The following is a 21045-nucleotide window of genomic DNA, read 5'->3' as shown; positions in this document are numbered from 1 at the left end:
TGTGGACGAGTATAACTGGAGTGGCTCAGAACCTGGTCACTTGACGGGGGAATTTTTTGTTTTTGTCAGATGTCTGGCACATGCCCAGTTGCATTTAATCATGTATCATGATTAATATTAGACACTGGCCACAATGCTATATTCTATCACAGCAATATTGCAATAACCCACTACTAATAACCCAATACTGTTAAGAAATATAAGATAAGATATTATGCAAAAATGTGCATAAATAGTTGCAGAATCTTGCATAAGATTATTGTACACAGAGAGGTATTTGAAAAATGTATAGAAAGATAGAGAAATGTATAAAAAAACATAAATCTCAAAAAAGTTGATAAGATTTGGCATGAGATATTAAATATTAGACAAAAACAGAAAATTCCCCTGTCACGTGACCAGGTTCTGAGCCACTCTAGTTATACTCGTCCTCATGGGTGTCTATAGGTACAAAAAGACAGACAGAATAGACACGTGTAACGCTGCAACTTGGACACTATAGACTATATACACTATCGCAACCATAGCAACTAGTGACATCATTCCAGCACAAATTCTTCTAAGCTTTCTTACTGCAATAAAGTTTTGTTGATTTTAATCTTGAAGCATCCTGACACTCAGATCACTTCAAACAAAAGACAATCACAAATGATAGAAAAATATCGAATTAATATATATTAATATCGAAATAACAAATGATTGAAATATACCGCTTAATCTTTGATATAATCTGCTAAAATTTTGTGTAAGTTTGTTTTTAGAGGAAGACAAAATATCATGATTGTTGTGAAAGAGAGTTATATCTATGGTAAACTGATGTGCGAATAACAAAATGTAGATATACTACCTCAGTGTGTGACATATTAATAGCAAAGAGAGGAACTATGATTGTATTTGTGATATATTTATGGTTAATAGATGCACTATCTCTTTGCTTTAATCATATTTATAGTAAACTAGCTAAATGCTCAGCTTTGCACGGGTAATAAAATAATTAACCAATGGATTTTAGCGGCTTAACTGATAAGCTAGTAACTTAAGCTAGTAAGCTAGTAACTTGAGCTAGTCTAAGTCTTCACTATAATAATAGCAGTAAGTGAAGCCAGCATAATAATAATTATGTATTACACATACTGATCAACTGTGCTAGTTATAACCAATAGTATTTTCCCAAGCGCTTTAAGGGTGAGTATATTAATGGGTGTAATGATTATGCGCATAATTATTCTAGCTCACTGGTCGGTAGAAGTAGAAGTTCCAAGTTCAAATCCAGTGCAAAGTTGATTTTTTGTTTGTAAAATTTTATTACTATAGCTGGACAGACGAACGACAGACAAACTCTGAAATTTATATAAATAAATAGATATATCTGTTGTCATTGATACATAATATAAATACTTTAGTTATTCAGGCATCAAAGAATTTGAAGTGAACTTTTACTAGTTTCAGTTCTCAAAAATATAGATATTTTATATATTCATTTTTTTTTTATTCAAATTTTTTTTATTAATGCATTTAAAATTGACAAAACCTTTACAAAACAAATATATTATTTTTATACTCTCAAGCATCAAAGCACACCTTTGCCATAAATTTTACTAGTAAATTATGATTTTCTTTTTATGTTTTACTTTAGATTAAAGTTGGTTTATGCATATTAAATAATATGTTATTGTTATAAAACCAGTCTAGGCTAAGACGTGTTCCTTTACAACTCAGATAAATACTTTACAAAATGTATTAGTAGTAATTTGTTTACAGAAATCATATAAAATTCTAAAGTTAGTAACATTTTACAGTTTATTATATAAATATTGAATTATGATATGCACAGTACTATCTTATTATAAAAATTGTAATAAAACCAGAGTACAATTTTATTTGGCATAAATTTGATGAAATAAATTGCTTATACTAAAAAAAGTGTAAAAGTTGCATTAACCATTTTACTTTGACTTTATTTGGCAGAAAACATTACAAATGCAGCTGATTGGCCAGATTCGGAAGCGTGTAAATGGGCCGGCTACTCATCTCATTCACTATGTTTCCATGGTGCGCAGTACTGCGAAGCAGCCCCCTCCGAAGTCGAGGGGATTGTACGTTTCCATGCTGCGCAGTGGTTTTCAGCAAATACCGCAAATTAGCCAGAGAAGAGAAATTGTATAAATCGAATCGCCTGATGGAGAAATAGAATCGATCACGGATACCGAACGTCATAAACAGTCTTTTTTATGATTCTGTCGTCATTATACTTTTATTTACAATACACATTCACAAGGTTTTACAAACCTTAACACACGCTTTACATAGTAATATATTTTTAATAAGTATTTTTTAAGTAATATATTATTTAAACGTTAACTTAGGACTTGCCACCTATTTTTCGAAGTGTTGGCATTGATAACAAAGTCCAGGAAAGTAATCACCTCATCATCCTCGTGAATGCAGACCATAATTAAATTTATGTGAAAGAAGATCGGAAGAATAGTGAAAAAACAAGATTAGCAGGACAACCTTTGTACTAGTTTATGGCCATCGAAAAATCCGTCTCCACGGCATGAGAGCTATGCGCAGCCACTGCGCAGTTGCTGTTTCCTTGCTGCGAATTTGCACTGGCTTCGCACTGATCAGTGCGCAGTGATTTCAGTGCGAAGACGCCGTTTCCATGATTCGGAGATAGCGCAACTCCGAAGCACTGCGCATCATGGAAACATAGTGATTGAATCTCCAGAAGTGTCTAGGTCAAAGTTCATCAACTGAGCACATGCCAGTCACCCCTATATATACAGTAGTTAGACAGCAGCAAACAGGAGAGCTTATCAACTCAACCCAAAATGTTACGGTTATTATTGCTACTCAGTGTTACTGTACCTAATGCCATTTCACTACTGCTGCCAGGTAAGAACAGCAAAAGTTTGACATGTGCGGAGAGTTTGGCAAATTGAAATTATTTTACTGGCTTATTGTAGAACCAGAATGGTAAGCTCTGTAAAACTGGAATGGTATTTTCTTTGCTATAGATGTATTCATGAAATGATACCATGGTTAGAGTGTTGTTCTTATTGCATACTTAATACGTTTCTGGCTCTCCCCCGTTTGTGTACCAAATTTTCTGTAATATCTCAGTATCTCCATTCTTTTGGGATAGATCTTTTAGTACTAAAATGTCCTTTATAAGTGTAAGCTGTTTTTGCTACCTTTAAAAACTACTGGCATACTTATATAATTTGCTTAAATATCTTATCAAATATATTTTGAAATTGTTGTAATGCAAAGCAAAGTCACATAAACTATGATGTAGATGCTATCAAAATAGCTAAGTAGTCTAAATGAGGAACAAATGAAATAATAGATAGATATAAAATAATAAATGTATGTAGATAAAGATTGTTGTTACTATTTAAAGAAACGAATAAATATGAAATGTTCCATATTGTTCTTGATTATAATGTACTAATATTAAAATTACAAATATTAATGTTGAATCCACAAATTAGAAATATCACTCTCTTGAGAAACAGAAATATCACTGTTTCTCAAGACAGTGATTTATTATGTCACAAATTATATATCACCAACTCGTGACTTCTGTTTTGAGGCTAATTTGAGGCTTTTTGGGCTGTTCTGACTAGAGGTAATATGGTTTTTCTATATACATTTATTTCTCAAAGTATGTCTGTCATTTGTCTGCATTCCGGCTATAGATCTTAAAATATTGGTATTTAAATATCCCATTTTGATGGATTTGGACTCACGATGATTTAATGACAACTTTCTAATCCGGACGCTCTACCACTGAGCTAGAATGCCACCGTGGTCAAAGACGTTTTAATATAACGGATACACAATGCGCATGCTAATTTTTTTAGCCTTTACGCATTTTAGCCTTTAGCGAGTTATGATGTTTCTTTTTAGAACTATTTTGGGACCTGAGTATATGCAGCGCGATGCTTATTTGTCTTTTTTCGTTAGGGCTAATTTGTTTGACCCCACGATATAATTAATCTCAAAATTAACATTTGACAAATTGTGAACTGATTATATACGTTATAATTGCTGAACTTGCCATGGCGAGTTATCTGTATCCGTTATACGGTATATCCGGTATCCATTAAAATAAAAACATCTCGCAATAATAAAACTAATGTTAAAAGTTTAAGGTTTACTAAAATACATACTAAAACTTTTTTCATGCATGTTTTTAGTAAACTAACTTCATTTAAGTTATTATAGGCGTTTACGTTGTACGTTTATCTTGAAGGTAAAAACTCTCCACGTAGTACATTGCAATGTTATATTATCTTGGGAACGCAGACCATAGCCACTAAATTAACTGAAGTCATTGTAGGTACCTAACCTATAGTTACTAAGGTTAACATAGTATTTTAGCACTATTTTAATGATGATGATTAGTTTCTATAGCCTATGATATTAGCCAACATGTCAATTTTTGCAAGCCAACACTGAAACGAACTGAAATATAATTGTATATCGAATAATTTTGGTTTGTAATCGTAGCAAAATAGACTATATTTTGCCATCACTCGCTAATGATTTCGCATTTATATTTAAACACCTTTACATATTTGTTTTTCATTTTAATTTATTTCAATGAAACACTTCTCTCAAGTTATGAAAGTTAAAAGTCGTTCTTTGAAAAAGCGTGAAAACCTTTACAGTGGTTTCTTTTTCCTCTTCATCCATTTGCACTGCTTAAAAATATTTTTCCATGATATAAAGTTTAAAAGTTAGAATGGTTAATGTTGTATACGGAAGGGTAAGTATATAAAAATAAATTTTGTGTCCAAAAACTTTTTTATTACTTGGGCAATGTCGGGTAGTACAGTTAGTCATTTATAATAGAATGTGATGATTTATTCAGAGAACAAAATGAAATAAATAATTGAACTTTAGAGTTACCTGTAGAGTTATCTATAGAGTTACCCATATAGTTATCTATAGAGTTACCCATCGAGTTACCCATCGAGTTACCCATAAAGGTAACCGTAGAGTTATATGCAATAGAACAGGTTTAATAATAGATGCTGACTGATAAAGGAGCTACAGTGCTGATATTAAATACTCATCTGATTTGTTTACTTTGATAGGCAAACCATTAGATGATTTACTCTCCAACCTTTTCTCTGAAGTGGAAACTTTAAGAACTCGTGTGGACGTTCTAGAAGGGCTAGTAAGTTTTGTCTAATTTTACTTATGTAGGAATGGATGGGTGCACTAGTAGCCTGTGTTCTCTGTGCGCAATCACGCCGCTGTTGAATATTCAGTTTAATGAAAATTCTATAAAAATGTTTCTACAAATGAAATTGTATGCTCTAGCATATAATATATTTGCGATGGTTAAGCTCATGGTCTCTGGTTGCCAACCAGCCTAGTACCAACTAGAGTTACACTGTATGTGTTTCTCTTTTACTTCGCAAATAAACATTTCTTTAACAAATTAATAGCTAATAATTTATTTGTTAATAAACACCGTTCTCTATAATCAAACACTGTGGAAGAAACCTAGTGTTACCTAAAACTTCAGGTGATTCCTTGAGGAAGTCAGTGAGAAGTACAAGTGGTGAGGCAATACTAAGCTTAGTCATACTTTCGACCAACTCCTTAAGTTGTGAAAACAATCATATTTATTTATAATCTTGCACAAGTTTCAAAAAATTAAATCATATTTTTTAGTTGTTTTTCAAAATATTATATGTTAATATATATTTTTTTAATAATGTATTAAAACAATAAATTTTTAATATATTGTTAAAAATAATATTTTTATTAATATTATGTGTAGTTGTAAGTACACTTCATAACCTAGCAATATGAAATCATCTTTTCATTGCTATAAAATTTTTAAATTGCATTATATTAATACAAAACCCGTAATCAAAAACATAATTTGCTGAATTAAACAAGCCCGAGAAGCCCGTATTTAAAAAAAGCCATTTAAACATATTTTACTTAAATATATTCAAAGAAAGTGGGCCGATTGAAAGCCTATGTATGTCAGTAGGTAGTAATTTTAAAATGTTTTGACACCCTCAGCAGGTTAGTATAAAAATGACTCATTGCAGAAATTTATAGTTTGTTTAAAGCAAGCACCTGAACTATTGACATATATCACTTTTTGGCCTGTGCTACAGTTTGTTACATATGTGCTATTGAGAAAGATATTACACATGGTTATATATGTAGTTCTACCGCTCTAGTAATTGCTGTATTCATGATATATTCTTAGCATACATTCTATACATCAGCAACCAGCCTCAAGTTTCTACAACTACTACTCCAGCTTCTGTAAATAGAAAAAATCAGGCTAATTTGTGATTACCAATAGGAAGTAACTAAATGATGTGTAGATTTTAGTTTAAGGTCCAAAGGCTAAATAAGTAGCGTGAGAAAAGAAGAAAAATCTAGCTTTAAAACCTACAAAGTTTTATCGGCTCCTCTGCTAATATTTTGCATGCCACTTCACAGTTATCCACCGATGTGCCTGTTAGCATCAATGTTTTAAAAACTTCACCTATGGTAACTTGAATATTGTAACAACTTGGTTAACTATTTCTAAATGATGAATTGACAAAAAAGGTGGTACAATATCAATTTATTTCTAACGCATCAACAGACTAGGGACCTCACTATATCCGAAATTCACTGTTGAATATTTCAATTTAGTAATAACTTATTCCACAAAGCACTCACAGCCACTTTGAAAAGATCAGCTAGCTTTAGCAGACGTAATTTGGATAATTACAAACACGAAGACATTTTTCTAGATTTGTTTTATTACAGAAACTTCTTTCTTATTTTAGAACCCAGGTTTTGGTAGACCAAACAGCAGAGTCTCAGATGAAAAAGACAAAGCGGGTGAATATGCTAACATTTTGTAGCTAGTCAATGTTTCTTCATTTGAATGTTTTTGAAATTTACCTTTGTACTTTTCACCTTCTTACATCTACTAAGTTTTGCAGTTGCAGATAGAGATTTTTTTAATCTCTATCTGCAACTGCTGTAAAAGTACATTGTGTTGAGGCTAAATTATTAGAGGTTGTGGTGATCGGGTCATTTTAGAATGTTCTTCATGTTGTTTCCTTAGACTTGCATCTCACTGACTGTTTACCGTCTACATGGCTTTCATGTACCCGGTAACTCATTTATCTGAAATTGACTGATTATTGCTGTAGCACATTTGATGTCATCTAAAAATTCGTCCGAAACTTCTAAAATAATTCAAACTGCGAAGATTAACAAAAAGCATATAACCTAGTATGGTTGTCAGTTAAATATATTAATGTTTACCACTCTGGTCTTTGACCATGCATATTTCCATGCTGCTTCACTAAACATTGAATTCACCTGACACTTGGAAAAAATTGTTTTTGGTTTTGCACTTGTTAATAAATACTAAAATTGTGGTAAAAAGTGGTAAACTTGAATGAGTCAGTAGATCTCAAATTTCTCCTGTTTCTCCCTCTTTTTGGCCTCTCAAAATAAAATGCTTTGTTATTAAATTTAATGGAAGATTAAAGCAGATGGCATTCAATGTGGTATAGTCATGTTCATATTTAAATTTTATGTTTCTATCAATCGTAATTCTCATATTTACAGTTCAAAACTTAGGCACAACCACAGAGGCTGTAAGTTCTACAGACACTGAAGCTACCAACCAGGTCAGTTTCTTTGCTTACTTCAAAATTGAGATTAGGGTTAAGTCTATTACAGACTTTGTTGAAAATGAATTTTTTGTAGAGACAGCTCCTCGGTATCCAATATTTGGCAAAGGCAGTTGTCTTCATGCATTTTACCATGTAATTGTTAGATGTTAAAGCAATGTAAAATGTCTCTCTTTCCTCTCTCTTTTTTTTCTCTCTCTTTTCTTCTCTCTCCCTCTCTTTTTTGTAGTTGAGCTGCCATCAATTTGCCTAGGCTTGCCGAGTAGGTCAGCCGATGCCTAAACCTCCTCCATTTTTTCCACTTTTCCTGTTACCGCCAAGTTCTTTAAACCGTCACTTTGCATAGCGTGCTCGAAAACCTCCAGCTGTCTTTTCTTGACTGTGTTTAATAAGTTTTTTCCCTCTCTGCTCTTTTTAATATTTCCACATTTATGACATGATCTGTCCAAAATATTTTAAACATTCACTTTAGTAACTATACTTTCACTTTCTCTGATTGCAATTGTCTCTGATTAAAAAAGCTTTCTAGCATAATTAGACATACAAATGTAAACTTTTTCATTAAATAACCTAAAATCTAGTTCATTTGTAAATATTCTGACTAAATCTATTTGAATTTCGCTACATCAAATTTTTTACCATGATTCCTTTTTAGTGATTATGACCATTTGTTTTCTTTGAACACATCTCGGTTCTAGACATGTTGATCCTGGTGTAGGTTGATAGCAATCATACAATAGTCTATCATCAGGCAGTCACCTCTTAGCTTATTAAAATACATATACAAAAAATTCAGTTCTTTTGCAGCAAGTAATGGACAGTCATTTTAAGAAAGACTCACACCGAGTTTCTAGGCATCTGACGGCGCCAACTGAAAAAGCAGGTAACTACAAAGTAGCAGTATGAAAACTTTTTGTCATAAAAATTACCTAATCTTATTTTTAATCTGACCGTAATAAATCAAAACAGTTGAAAAAAGCCGCCTACATATTTAAAAATTTATCAAACTTCACAAAATTTTGCGGGTATTTTATTGTTAACTTTGTAAGACACCAGTTGTTGCTAAATATAAACTATAGTCACACTTTTTCATTTTTTAAATCAGATGATTTCTCGGTGCTCTAGCGTTTAAATTGCAACTTAAAGTACTATGTCTGGTAAAATATTTACTGTCAATTGAAATGAGTTGTGTTACTCGGAAACCATAATAAATTAGCAAATAAAGCTAATGAATAACTAAAGTGTTAAAAAAACTAAATCCACAGGAGCAATATTCCTTAGGTGGTAAGTTATGTGCATTTTTTAACAATGTGTAGAGCCTACAAAGATTGTGCAGCCGATTTAACTTGTTATCTGGTTATAACCAATTATAATCAGTTATAACTAGTCATAACCTGCTTATAACCGGTTGTAACTGGCTGTACTAGTTCTTTAATTTTCAAAGTTCAAAAGCGTCCAACATCTTTTGAAAAGATATGACTGAAATGTTTGCAGCTTAACCATGCAAGAAAGATGCAAGAGATACCATTTTTCTAGTCAGCCTTTTTTCTAAAACTTAGGCAGCTTTTTTTATACCTGAAATCGTTATCAAATCTTCTCTGTATTTTTCTTCTCAAATTTATTGCAGAACCGAACTACCAGCAGTCTTACGCTGACTGCCCAGTAGATCACATGAGGTTTGAGGAGATTAAAAAGTTAGGTAAGTCATCATTGAAGTCCAATACTATTAGCAGAAAGCTGCTAGTCAGCTGACGATGGAATATAAATAAAAGTGTTGATTTGATTCCTGAATTCAGTACATATGAGAGTTAAATGAGAAAGGACTAAAACTGAGCTAGTTCAAACTGGTTTGTTAAAAGTATATTAAGTTACTAGACATAGTCTCTGATAAAGGTAAATAACAGTATTTCCTAAACACATCCAACTGACCTTGCTGAAGCATCTTGCATTGCTTGACTAAATCTTCCATATTTAAACATATTTCTCCCAAAGCATGTAGATATCATAATTAACAGTAGCACCTCTGAACCACTATACAAAATTTAAAGAAATTCTTAAAGACATGTAAAATAATTGCTAATAATAACCTAATATTAGAACTCATAATAAAGTATGCTACCTATTTATGCATCTGTGATACAATTAATTGCAATTTATAAATTACATAGACCGAAGCTTGTAGAAAGAGAGAGAGAGAGGAATAAACATCTCTGTTAAGTACACCTTGTTAACCACTGTAAGAGTAAACCTTTAACCTTTGAACTTGTTGAGTACTGCTGCCTGAGTTTTCATCAATTTACAATTTTATGCAATTTTTCACATTTACCGTAAATACTTCTGTACACAGAGTTACTTACAGCGGAAAGATGAATACCCATAAGCCTATGAAGGTCATGAAAGTGTCATATTAAACTAAAAATAGATACGTTAGGAATTTTTCTATTTTATAAACAGTCACTATTTTAGCTAGTTGATAACAAAAATTATACTTTGAAATTTTTTTTATTTGATAACTTTTAGCTGATATATTCCTTCTTATTAAGTATAGCAAGAGTAAACGGTAAAGATGAAAGAGCTACACAGACTTAATGATATTAGTTTTTGGTTCTTTTATAATCTATGAACACCTGCTCATGCATCTCACTGTATGAAATAGGCAATTGAAATTTAGTACAACCACAAGGAACATGAACAAAGTTTTGCATCAAGTTGAAACATGACATGTTCCAAATTGATGCAAAACCTTAGCAATATTGATTAACACTCTAATAATTTAAACACATTAAAGCCTTGTCTTATTGGAGTAGCCTTAGTTCAGTGGTTAGGGTGCCGATCAATGATCAGTAGGTTAGTGATTTGAGTCGCGCAAAGATCATTGGCGGTATCAAGAAGGGAATCCAATTACAATCGCTCCTATGCTACATATATTTAAAGTCTATAGACACAGCATAAAACGTTCCAGACTTTTCACAGTCATAGCAGACTATAATCAATTTACGAGTATTGTTATCATTTTTGTGGATAAAGGAGTTATATTTTTACGTAAGTTTCACAGAAAAAACATTTTAGTTATATATTTGTGCATTTATTTTATGCTATTTGTTTGTAGAGAAAAGGCTGGGAGACAAGGCTTTTTCTTCTAAAAATATCATATATTTGGACAAGGGCATACCAAACAAGATTTGCCAGTATAGGCAAACAATCCCTATTTGTCGCTATGCCTGGATGGGAAAGATTCAGGGCTGGTATATATGCCTAATCTAATTGCCCTTTGAACTGCTGAAATAATATATATATATAATAATATATAATATATGTAATAAAAGCCATTATATTTTTTAGCATTTGCTTTGTACATTCTGTATAATCATAAGGCTATAATTTTAGCAATAATTACCATAAGAAGCTGTTGGTAGTAGCTTAAGAACCTTTCACAAAGATCCACAAATAAAGTGACTAGATTCTTATACCAGTTTTGGTGAGTTTGCTGAAAGCTTGTCAAGAACGTGGTGATCATAAAACAGCGTGTTTTTTCATACAACTATTGTTACACTCGCAAACAAATGCAGTTCTGCTAATTTAATCATCAAAAATAATCAAGATATAATATTGCTACTGAAAACAGTGAAATTTTAAAAATAAAAGTTTAAAATATTACTCTTTGCTATAATAAAAACCGTGTTTGTCCTTTTGTCTGTCCTTCCGTTTGTCCGTAGTCAAGATAAGAACATTAGAAACAATTATAGCACCCCAAAGAAAATGAACCACAAATTCGAAGTCCCAGAAACAATTTATGTATGCAAGGTCTAATCCAAAAGTTCCAGGAATAGAGCTACAACTCCAAATGAGTTGCTTCAATTTACATATCTAGTTAGTCTTAGTCAATGTTCTCTCTTTGGATATCAATTCACTTGTCTACTTCGTCTGCCATGATGCCATGCAGTGCTGAAAGCCATTGGCGTTGATGCTGGTCATCTCTCTTGTTGTTGCACTTTGAATCCATTCTAAGCTGTCATATATGGTCCCTTTTATAGTAGGCTTTAACTTGGGAAATAGCCAAAAGTCGCAAGAAGCCAGATCTGGTAAATATGTAAAAAAGAGGTAGCATGGCAACGTTGTTTTTAGTTTTGTACTGGTTATCAAAGAATGCAGTGTAGGTGCGGGGTTATCATAGTGAAGCACTCAGCCTGCACACCATAATTCAGGTCATCTGTGCCTAAATCTTTCTCTATGTTGTCTCTATTGTTGATAAAATATGACCTTTGATTCAGTATTAAACTGCCAGAACTAGATATATATATCTGGTGGCTAAAATTTGAAATCTCTAATTTATCTGGAAAAACTAAAAGGATTTAGTCTTTGCTGAGTTCGCTAAAGTTTCTTTACCTGTATGCACCTGCCATTAATAGGATAAACAAATCTTTGAATGACAAACAATTGTTTCCAGTCTTAAGACTTGTCTGCCCTTGACCGAACATGAACAGAATTTAAAGAAATAATTGTGTGTACCACATCTATAAGCAAAAATAAGCTTGTGTGTTGCACATCAAAAAGCGTGTGTGCGCACTAATAGCATTGCCACACATAAAATTTGCAACTACAGAAGTAACACTCCAGTTTGTACTTATCCGGTGTTAGGCGTAGTACACCGTGTTTACATCTACAGGGACTAGATTTGTTGCCTATGTGTGAAGTTGCCTGCTCTCTCTTCTGATTTACATTTCAATGTTGAATGGTGTACATATGTACTTATGTCTATGAGCTCCTAGGTTTTATTTAGAACTTTGACTTGATTATGTCAAAAGGTTTTTATTACTTATATTTCTACTAAGGCATAATGAAATACAATAAAGTTTGAGATTTTTTCAAACTTTCTTCTCTAAATGTTTGCAATCATTGAGCATAATGCATGTCAAATAGTGTTTAATTCAGTCAGACTCTCCGCTCTGACTTAGCAGTCGGACTGGAGTAAGCAGGAAATTGGTAATTGCAATATCTTGTATTGCAAAAAAGTTAGAGCGTATGACAGTGAAATCTGGTTGGTTAATTGGTTACAGCTTTGCGCATTGCAATTTCACTAAGATAGTGACACATAGCTAAAAATTCAAGCCTGCTCCCTCAGCTAGTTAACGACCAGATCACGAACCATAAAAAATATTTTTGACTTTATTCATCTTTAATTCACACTCTAATTAAAAGCCTTTTAGCAGCACAAACAGGAAACAGTTCAATAAATTCACCTTACATCTGACTGCTTAGAATATGTTTGGAGCCATGAACTCTGTAATATTCCTTTTATCTCTGTTCGTCTTCAGTCAAGGGCAGACAAGTCTTAAGACTGGAAACAAATGTTTGTCATTCAGAGATTTGTTTATCCTAATAATGGCAGGTGCATACAGGTAGAGAAATGTGTGCAAACAGCAGTAAAGACTAAAACCTTTCAGTTTCTCCAGATAAATTAGAGATATTTCAAATTATAGCTACCAGATATATATCTGGTATTTATATATATCTATAGTTCTGGCAATTTGATATTGATTTAAAGGTTATGTTTTATCAACAACAGAGACAACATAGAGAAATATTTAGGCACAGATGACCTGAATTATGGTGTGCAAGCTGAGTGCTGCGCCATGATAACTCTGCACCCACACTGCGTTTTTTGATAACTAGTACAAGACAAAAAACAACGTTGCCATGCTACCTCTTTTTTTACATGTTCCCAGATCTGTCTTTATGCAACTTCTGGCTATTTCCAAAGTTAAAACCTACTATAAAAGAGACCAGATTTGACAGCGTAGAATGGATTCAACGTGCAACAACAAGAGAGATGACCAGCATCAACGCCAATAACTTTCAGCACTGTATGGCATCGAGGCAGACGGGGTAGACAAGTGGATCGATATCCAAGGAGAAAATTTTGACGAAGACTAACTAGATATGTAAAGTGAAGCAACTCATTTGGAGTTGTAGCTCCATTCCTGGAACTTTTGGATTAGACCTTACATATATAAATTGTTTCTGGGACCTGGAATTTTTGGTTCTATTCCTTTGCGATCTAATAATTCTTTCGAATGTTCTTAGCTTGATTACGGACAAACGGAAGGATAGACAGAACGACAGACACGGCTCTTATTATAGCAAAGCGTAATATTTTGAATTGTTATTTTCAAAATATCACTAATATTAGTAGCAATATTATATCATTATTATTTATGATGATTGAAATTAGTAGAAATGCATTTGTTTGCGGGTGTATCAATAGTTATGAGTATGAAGAAAACAAGCTGCTTTATAATCACCACATCTTCCACGAGCTCTCAACAAACTCACCAAAATTGTATAAAAATCTAGTCACTTTATTTGTGAATCTTTGTGAAAGGTTCTTAAGCTACTACCAACAGCTTCTTATGGTAATTATCACTAAAATATAGCCTTATGATTATACAGAATATACAAAGCAAATGCTAGAAAATATAATGGCTTAGCGTTGAAGCAACTGTTTTTAAATATGTTTTTGGTATAAATCATTATATAATATGTTAGTAGTAACTCAAAATATTTTAACTCAAATAATATAATCAGTTTTACTGAAGACAAAATGGTTAAAAACTACACAGCCATAGCCATACAATGTATATTCACAAATATTTGCACAGAAAAATATTATTCTAGGGACAGTTTGAAACTTTTTGAATCTAATGATATAATCAGCTTTATTGAAAGCCAAGCAATGAAGGCCATTGACATAAACATAGACATGGAATGTTTTGTAACCCAATTGTAGTGTCATCATGCACATCACGCTAAATTCATATCTATGGAATGTGGTATAATAACGTGTGAAAACATATCGTCATAGGTTATTCTAGTAGTTCAACAGCATTTAGGTTGTACAGATGTACCAGCCTGTCGAATCCATTCCTGAAAAGCGACAGATCGGAAAACTTCGCCTATACTGGCATATCTTGTTGGTGATGCCTTGGTTCAAATATATGATTTTTTTGTTAAAGTGTCCCAGCTTTGTCTCTACAAACAAATAGTATAAAATAAATGCATAAGTATAATACTACAAGATTTTTTTTCTTTTGATCTGATGTAAAAATAAAACTCTGTTAACTGCAAAAATTATAACAAAACTTGTAAATTGATTATAGTCTGCTATGACTGTGAAAAAGTCTGAAACGTTTTATGCTGTGTCTATAGACTTTAAATCTATGTAGCATAGGAGCAGTTGTAATTGGATTCCCTTCCTGATACCACCAATGATTTTTGTGTGACTCAAACCACTAACCTACTGATCATTGGTCAGCAGACTAACTACTGAGCTAAGGCTACTCCAATAAAACAAGGCTTTAATGTGTTTAAATTATTACAGTGCCAATCAATATTGCTAAGGTTTTGTATCAAGTTGGAACATGTTGTGTTCCTTGTGGTTGTACTAAATTTCAATTGCCTATTTCATACAGTGAGATGTATGAGCAGGTGTCCAGAGATTATAACACGGTTAAAAGCTTATTTCATACAGTGAGATGTATGAGCAGGTGTCCAGAGATTATAACATGGTTAAAAACTAAAATCCACTCATTCTTGCAGCTCTTTTATTTTCAGCGTTTATTCTGGTTATACTTAAAAAGAAGGAATATGTCAGCTAAAAGTAATTGCCATAAAAATTGTTTTCAAAGTTTAACTTTTGTTATCAACTAGCTAAAATATTGATTGTTTATTTATAAAATAAAAAATTTCTAACTTATCTAGTTTCAGTTTAATATGAAATTTTCATGACCTTCATAGGCTTATGGGTATTCATCTTTCCGCTGTAAGTAACTCTGTGTACAGAAGTATTTACGGTAAATGTGAAAAATTGCATAAAACTGTAAATTGATGAAAACTCAGGCAGCAGTACTCAACAAGTTCAAAGGTTAAAAGTTTACTCTTACATTGGTTAACAAAGTGTACTTAACGAAGATGTTTATTTCTCTCGTTCTATACAACCTTTGGTCTATGTAGTGTATGAAATTGCAATTAATTGTATCACAGATGGATAAATAGACCTTATACTTTACGCTGAGTTTTAATATTCAGTATTTATTATGATTGCTACTATCTTTGGGAGATGTTTAATTATTGAAGATTCAGTGAAGCAATCCAAGATGTTTCAGCAAGGTCAGTGGGATGTGTTTAGGAAATACTGCTATACTTACTTTTAGCAGAGACTATGTTTAGTAACTTAATACACTTTTAACAAGTCAGTTTGAACTACCCTAGGACACTTAAGTATTCGCGGCATCTAATTTTCGCGTTTTCGCGGAGTCATCATCACGCGAAAAATTCATGCGCGAAACTAAACTATCATAACGAACTAGCGAAAATTCGAAATTAAAGAGCTATGTTCTACACAGGCCTGTATTCACTGGTTGCAAGTTGGGGGGGCTAATGTTAGACGACTAGTTACGAACATCTGGGGTGTGGAGAAGGAGGGGGGGGGTGCTGTAAGCTCCCAACAGGTTTCTCTTATGTAAGGCCTCAGCCGGGCCTCTCACGTGAAGTTTTAAAAATTTTTTTTGGCAAGTATCAACATTTTTCTATTTTTTGAGATTTGCTTTGTTTTAGCTGATGTGACTGACAAAACGTTTTAAAATTAAAACAGGCAAAACTTGTATGCAGTTAAAAAGCTCAGAAAGAAGACATCTTTTTCTTTTAAGCGTTTTAACAAAGATCATTTTTGCCGATTTTATTTCAAGTTCATTAAGTAGGATATGGGCAAGCAGATGTTTGCTAAAACTTGATATTTTGCAAACCTTTATAAAAGAATATTTTGCCGCAGATGAAGATAATAATGACGCCTAAGAACTACTAAAAGTTGATGTTTGTATCTATGGCTTCGAATAAAGTGATATTCTACAGCGATAAAAACCTTTCTATAGCCGTTGGACTATGAAATTCCTAAAAAGTTGGGGCGTCTTAGCCGGCCAGCTGTCCAAGGGAAGACGGCCCTGTAGTTCATTGATATCCACAACAAAATCGTGATATTAGAAATGCAGATAATTTTGTGTGTGATTGAGCTCATTGGGAAATTTCTAGTAAATTCGTTAATACACCGAATGAGCAGCATGGCAAAGCAAATTAAGATAACAAGTTTTTTTGGAAAAGTCAAGACAAACGAAGAAGATGATGATATCACTTTAGTCACCGAATTTGTAACTGATGAGGATGAAAGTCTGGTAGGTGAAGTCATACAATTAAATAATACTTATTGTAGTGATGATTTTTACTGCCAACCAAAAACGATAACAACCCTCACCAGGTCCAACCATGTTATACAGTTCTGGTTGTGATGTTGGTTGTTATCTATTTTCTTTTTTATGAGACATGTACTGTATTTGATTTTTTTTTAATTTGAAATATTGTGAACTCAAAACGTGCCATGGCCCTCGCTTGCTATAAATACTAGAGATCTAATATTGGTACCATATCGATCACGACGGAAAGGACCGAGACGTCATTGATAGTCCAAGAAACAAATGGCAGCAAGCGATCACGTTGAATTATCGATTTCTGCCATACATTTATACCTGCGGGTTACAAATACAAACTAGTCGCAAATATAAAAACTTTTTTTACTAGAGGACTGGACCTGAGGAATCTAATTTGTTTGTTCCACGGTATTTATTTTCACATCACTATATTTTCGCACTCATCAGAGCTGCGAAATTAAGTTGCAGCGAAATTTTACTCTGTGTGCTACTCACGAAACTAAATACTAGCGAAATATAAGTGTCCTAGGGTAGCTCAGTTTTAGTCCTTTCTCATTTAACTCTCATATGTACTGTATTTAGGAGTAAAATCAACGATTTCATTTATATTCCATTGCCAGCTGACTAGCAACTTTCAGCTAATAGTATTAGACTTCATTGCTGACTTACCTAACTTTTTAATTTCTTCAAATCTCATGTGATCTACTGGGCACGCTTTATATGATCGCTGGTAGTTTGGTTCTGCAATAAATATGGGAAGAACAATACAAAGAAGGTAAGGTAGTGGTTTCAGGTATCAAAAACAGCTGCCTAAGTTTTAGAAGAGAAAGTTGATCAGAACTGGAGGACTGTCACCTCTCTTACATAAAGTGAGATGAAATCTCTTGCATCTTTTTTGTGTGGTTCAGCTGCAAACATTTCAGTCATATCTTTTCAAAAGATGTTGGATGCTTTTGAATTTTGAAAACGCGATAAAAGTGCTATTTTGTAGGAAAATTCACGCTTTTTGAGCCCATTTATGTTGGCATTCAGCCTATTAAACATCTTGCAACAAGCTACGAGTTATTTATGGGCGAAGCTTGCTGTGCCGGTTGTGTTGTTTTTGATACCGATATTGAAACGCTGTAAAACTAAACGCTGATTTACCTAAGAAAAAACGATAAACATTGTCTGTGGCAGTTATGGTTTAATAGACATGTTAGTGCATATTTATTTTTTAGCTATAAAAGTTATAACTACAAACGTGCAGAAACGAAACTCCAGTAGTGCATAGTAAATAAAAAGGTCTCTGAGATATTAAAATATTTACCTGAATGGATATTTTGACTTTTTCTGCTAAGATCTTGTGTACTGTTATGGCGTGACTGTCCGTACAGTGGTTCTACAACAAAATCAGAATATTTCTTGTAGATATATAGATGGCGATAAAATTGCAATAGGAATCAGTTGAGCATCTCATAACAAATATATTAGCATAATATCCTTTTGAGGCTCAATGCTTTTCGCTCTTCCGTAGCCAAACTCTGTTTGCTTTGAACAAATTTAAAATGTAGTGATATACCACGCTTTATAAAGCTCTTTAAAGTTTAAGCAAAATATAAGACAATAGCTAAACACAACAGTCCAATAACTGAACACAACGGGCCAATAACTGAATACAACGGGCCAATAACTGAACACAACGGGCGTCAACATCTCAGTATCTACACAAAAAATCAACAAGTTCACGCTTTTCACCACTAATTTATCCAGTAAGTAGCATTGTAAGTTGTCTTTTTAATTAACTCATATCTCTCTAGCGCAAGAAATTCTCATTAATAAATTGAACTGCGTCGTAAATACTCTAGACTGTTAAATTAAACTATTTATAACAAAATAACTCTTTAGAAGGAGTTACCTTCTCTAGCAGATTGTAGCTCCAAATGCTCTGTCTCAGCTAAATCATTTGTAGAAGAATTTTGTTTCATAGCCTAGAATATATCAAGTACGTAAAGGTTGATGTATGAAAACACATGCAAATCAACTCATAGCAATTGGACTTAGATGAATGCTGTCACATAACACATATTAAAATCATAATACATATTGCTGTTGCAATATAAATAAATTTAAAGTGCAAACAAAACAGTATTAACTTGATCTTATACAAATTCACTAAATTTTGTTATTTACAAAAAACTCTGCATAAAATAATGATTATCACACATATCTTTTATGTCTCAAAACATTTCAAGGCTCTCATCTGCTGATGCATGTTAGAATTTTTCTAACAGACATTTTGTTAATAGCCACCTACCTGCTCTTCTAAATGAGCAACACGATCTTTCAAATTTTCAATCTCAGCCAACATAATTGATAGGGTATTGTCCATTTGTTGACCTACAACAACAAAGCAATAAAAGAAAAAAAATATTATATGCACTTTTTTATTTTTTCTAGCTCTGCTGATCTAATGAGGGCTTATTGTATTAAATCTTGCCATTGATAGTTGGAGCTGTGCCAAATGTAAATGAGTCAGGCTGTTCTTGTGTACAAATCATAGTTGACTCGTGACTGCATTGCATTGTGACTGACAGATCACAAGCCAGTAAAATAAATACAATCAAGAAAAATAAAAGAAAACTATACAAAATGCAATATAAAATCAGAATATAATATATTTTTAAAGCAATCTTTTTTTTGTCTGCTGCAGTGAACATTCTTATCAACAATAGACTAACGCAAATGCTACAAATATTTTACTGTTACTTTACTTTGAATTCAGGCTATGGAAAACGATTTTAGATTTACTGTATTCAAATTAAGGCTAGAAACATCTCAACGAGCCCAAAAAATCACTTAAATAAAATAAAATGCAAACCGTAAATTCGTAAGGCCAGCTATAAATTGCATTGGCTGGAAATAGACGACTTGTATGACCACAACATTAAAAAGACCGCAACATTAAAAAGACCACAACATTAAAAAGTGTACCGTACGTGTACCTTAGCGATTATATTCTTAGTCATAGTGATATATGATGATTAATAGCAAGTACTTATGCTTTAGAAGGTGCCTACGACTATGGCCTGTGGTAAGCAGCAAGTGAAATTTAGATTTTGCATAAGCATTGACTCTCTTATGCAATGTTGAACAGACTAACTTCTTATACAACAAAAATTTCTCATAACTCAATGTTAATGCAACGGTAAAGATAATTTTTACAAGTAGCAACCTGGGAGCTAAACAGAATGCTGAGATTTAGCAAGGATTTACATCTCCGACACATACCAAACATTAAACTAGCTCAGAGCTTAGCTGACACACGTTTTGTGCCAAAAACTCAAGAATTTCAAACTGTATAAAAAGAAAAAAAATAAATATAACATATTGAATGAATTGTGTTTACAAATATCGCACATATCGCTAATGACAGATGAAAAGAAATATGGATGGTAAACAGAATGGTAAATTTACCTGGCAGCAAAAATGGTAAATCTGTTAGCCGTTGGCAACAATTTCAACGCTAGATCACTAAACTGTAAACATTACGAAGTTCTTTCATAACAAGAATGTGTCTGTAAACTTACCAGGCAGCACGAGGGAATTAACTCCTGATATAATTACGGTGAGTGACAGCAGTAACCTCAACATCTTGCCTTCAGCTAACCGTCTGTTCGCTGCTTCGTGCAAAGTCAACAGTTAAATAATAAAGCAGTTTAGTACAATGACCAGCATGACCTTTGACCTAGGCTGCTTGAAAAATCTGAGGCGCTTACCTTATGCGACTGGCTAACCACCTGAGTATATAATAAATATGATGAAGTTAGAATGGCAAATGGTGTTATATGTTAAATACAAATCAGTTTTCTGTCCAAAGACTTTTTTATTACTCGAGCAACAACGGTTTGTAGAGCTAGTCAACCTATATACTCTAATTACTCTAACTCAGCAACACAATGTCACAACTAGCTGCTATATTGCAGTGCTCTGTAAATAGTGCTGTGATGAGGACATAAGTATTATTACTGTAATTGCTTCGGCAAAGTGGGTGGTTGCATAATCCAACCCGTTGTGTAGTCCTATACTTCTGGTTTACTACAGGGAGAACATAGCAATTAATAAAA

At 33.0% G+C, this 21045-nt stretch overlaps 1 protein-coding gene across 1 annotated transcript; it reads right to left on the bottom strand.

The window, feature by feature from the left end:
• Nucleotides 1-14568: 14568 nt before the first annotated feature.
• LOC137388517 (uncharacterized) lies at nucleotides 14569-20572 on the bottom strand. Its single transcript, XM_068075002.1, has 6 exons — nucleotides 20509-20572; nucleotides 19236-19318; nucleotides 18837-18909; nucleotides 18249-18320; nucleotides 17609-17680; nucleotides 14569-14711 (listed from the first exon to the last, which is right to left on the bottom strand). Exons 1-6 carry the CDS (start codon nucleotides 20570-20572, stop codon nucleotides 14569-14571), a joined length of 507 nt encoding a protein of 168 aa, XP_067931103.1.
• Between the last annotated feature and the right edge of the window lie 473 nt (nucleotides 20573-21045).

This window comes from Watersipora subatra, chromosome 2 (genome assembly GCF_963576615.1).
Source record: "Watersipora subatra chromosome 2, tzWatSuba1.1, whole genome shotgun sequence".
Lineage (NCBI taxonomy): Eukaryota > Metazoa > Bryozoa > Gymnolaemata > Cheilostomatida > Watersiporidae > Watersipora > Watersipora subatra.
This window is presented reverse-complemented; position numbering and strand designations above follow the sequence as displayed.

Excerpts from the sequence above, each read along its gene's own strand:
- LOC137388517 (XM_068075002.1), bottom strand. The coding sequence starts at position 20,572 with ATGTTGAGGTTACTGCTGTCACTCACCGTAATTATATCAGGAGTTAAT. Across the intron at positions 19,319-20,508 it reads TAATTCCCTCGTGCTGCCTG|GTCAACAAATGGACAATACC; the intron begins GTAAGTTTACAG and ends TTGTTGTTGTAG. Across the intron at positions 17,681-18,248 it reads AAGTCAAAATATCCATTCAG|AACCAAACTACCAGCGATCA; the intron begins GTAAATATTTTA and ends TATTTATTGCAG.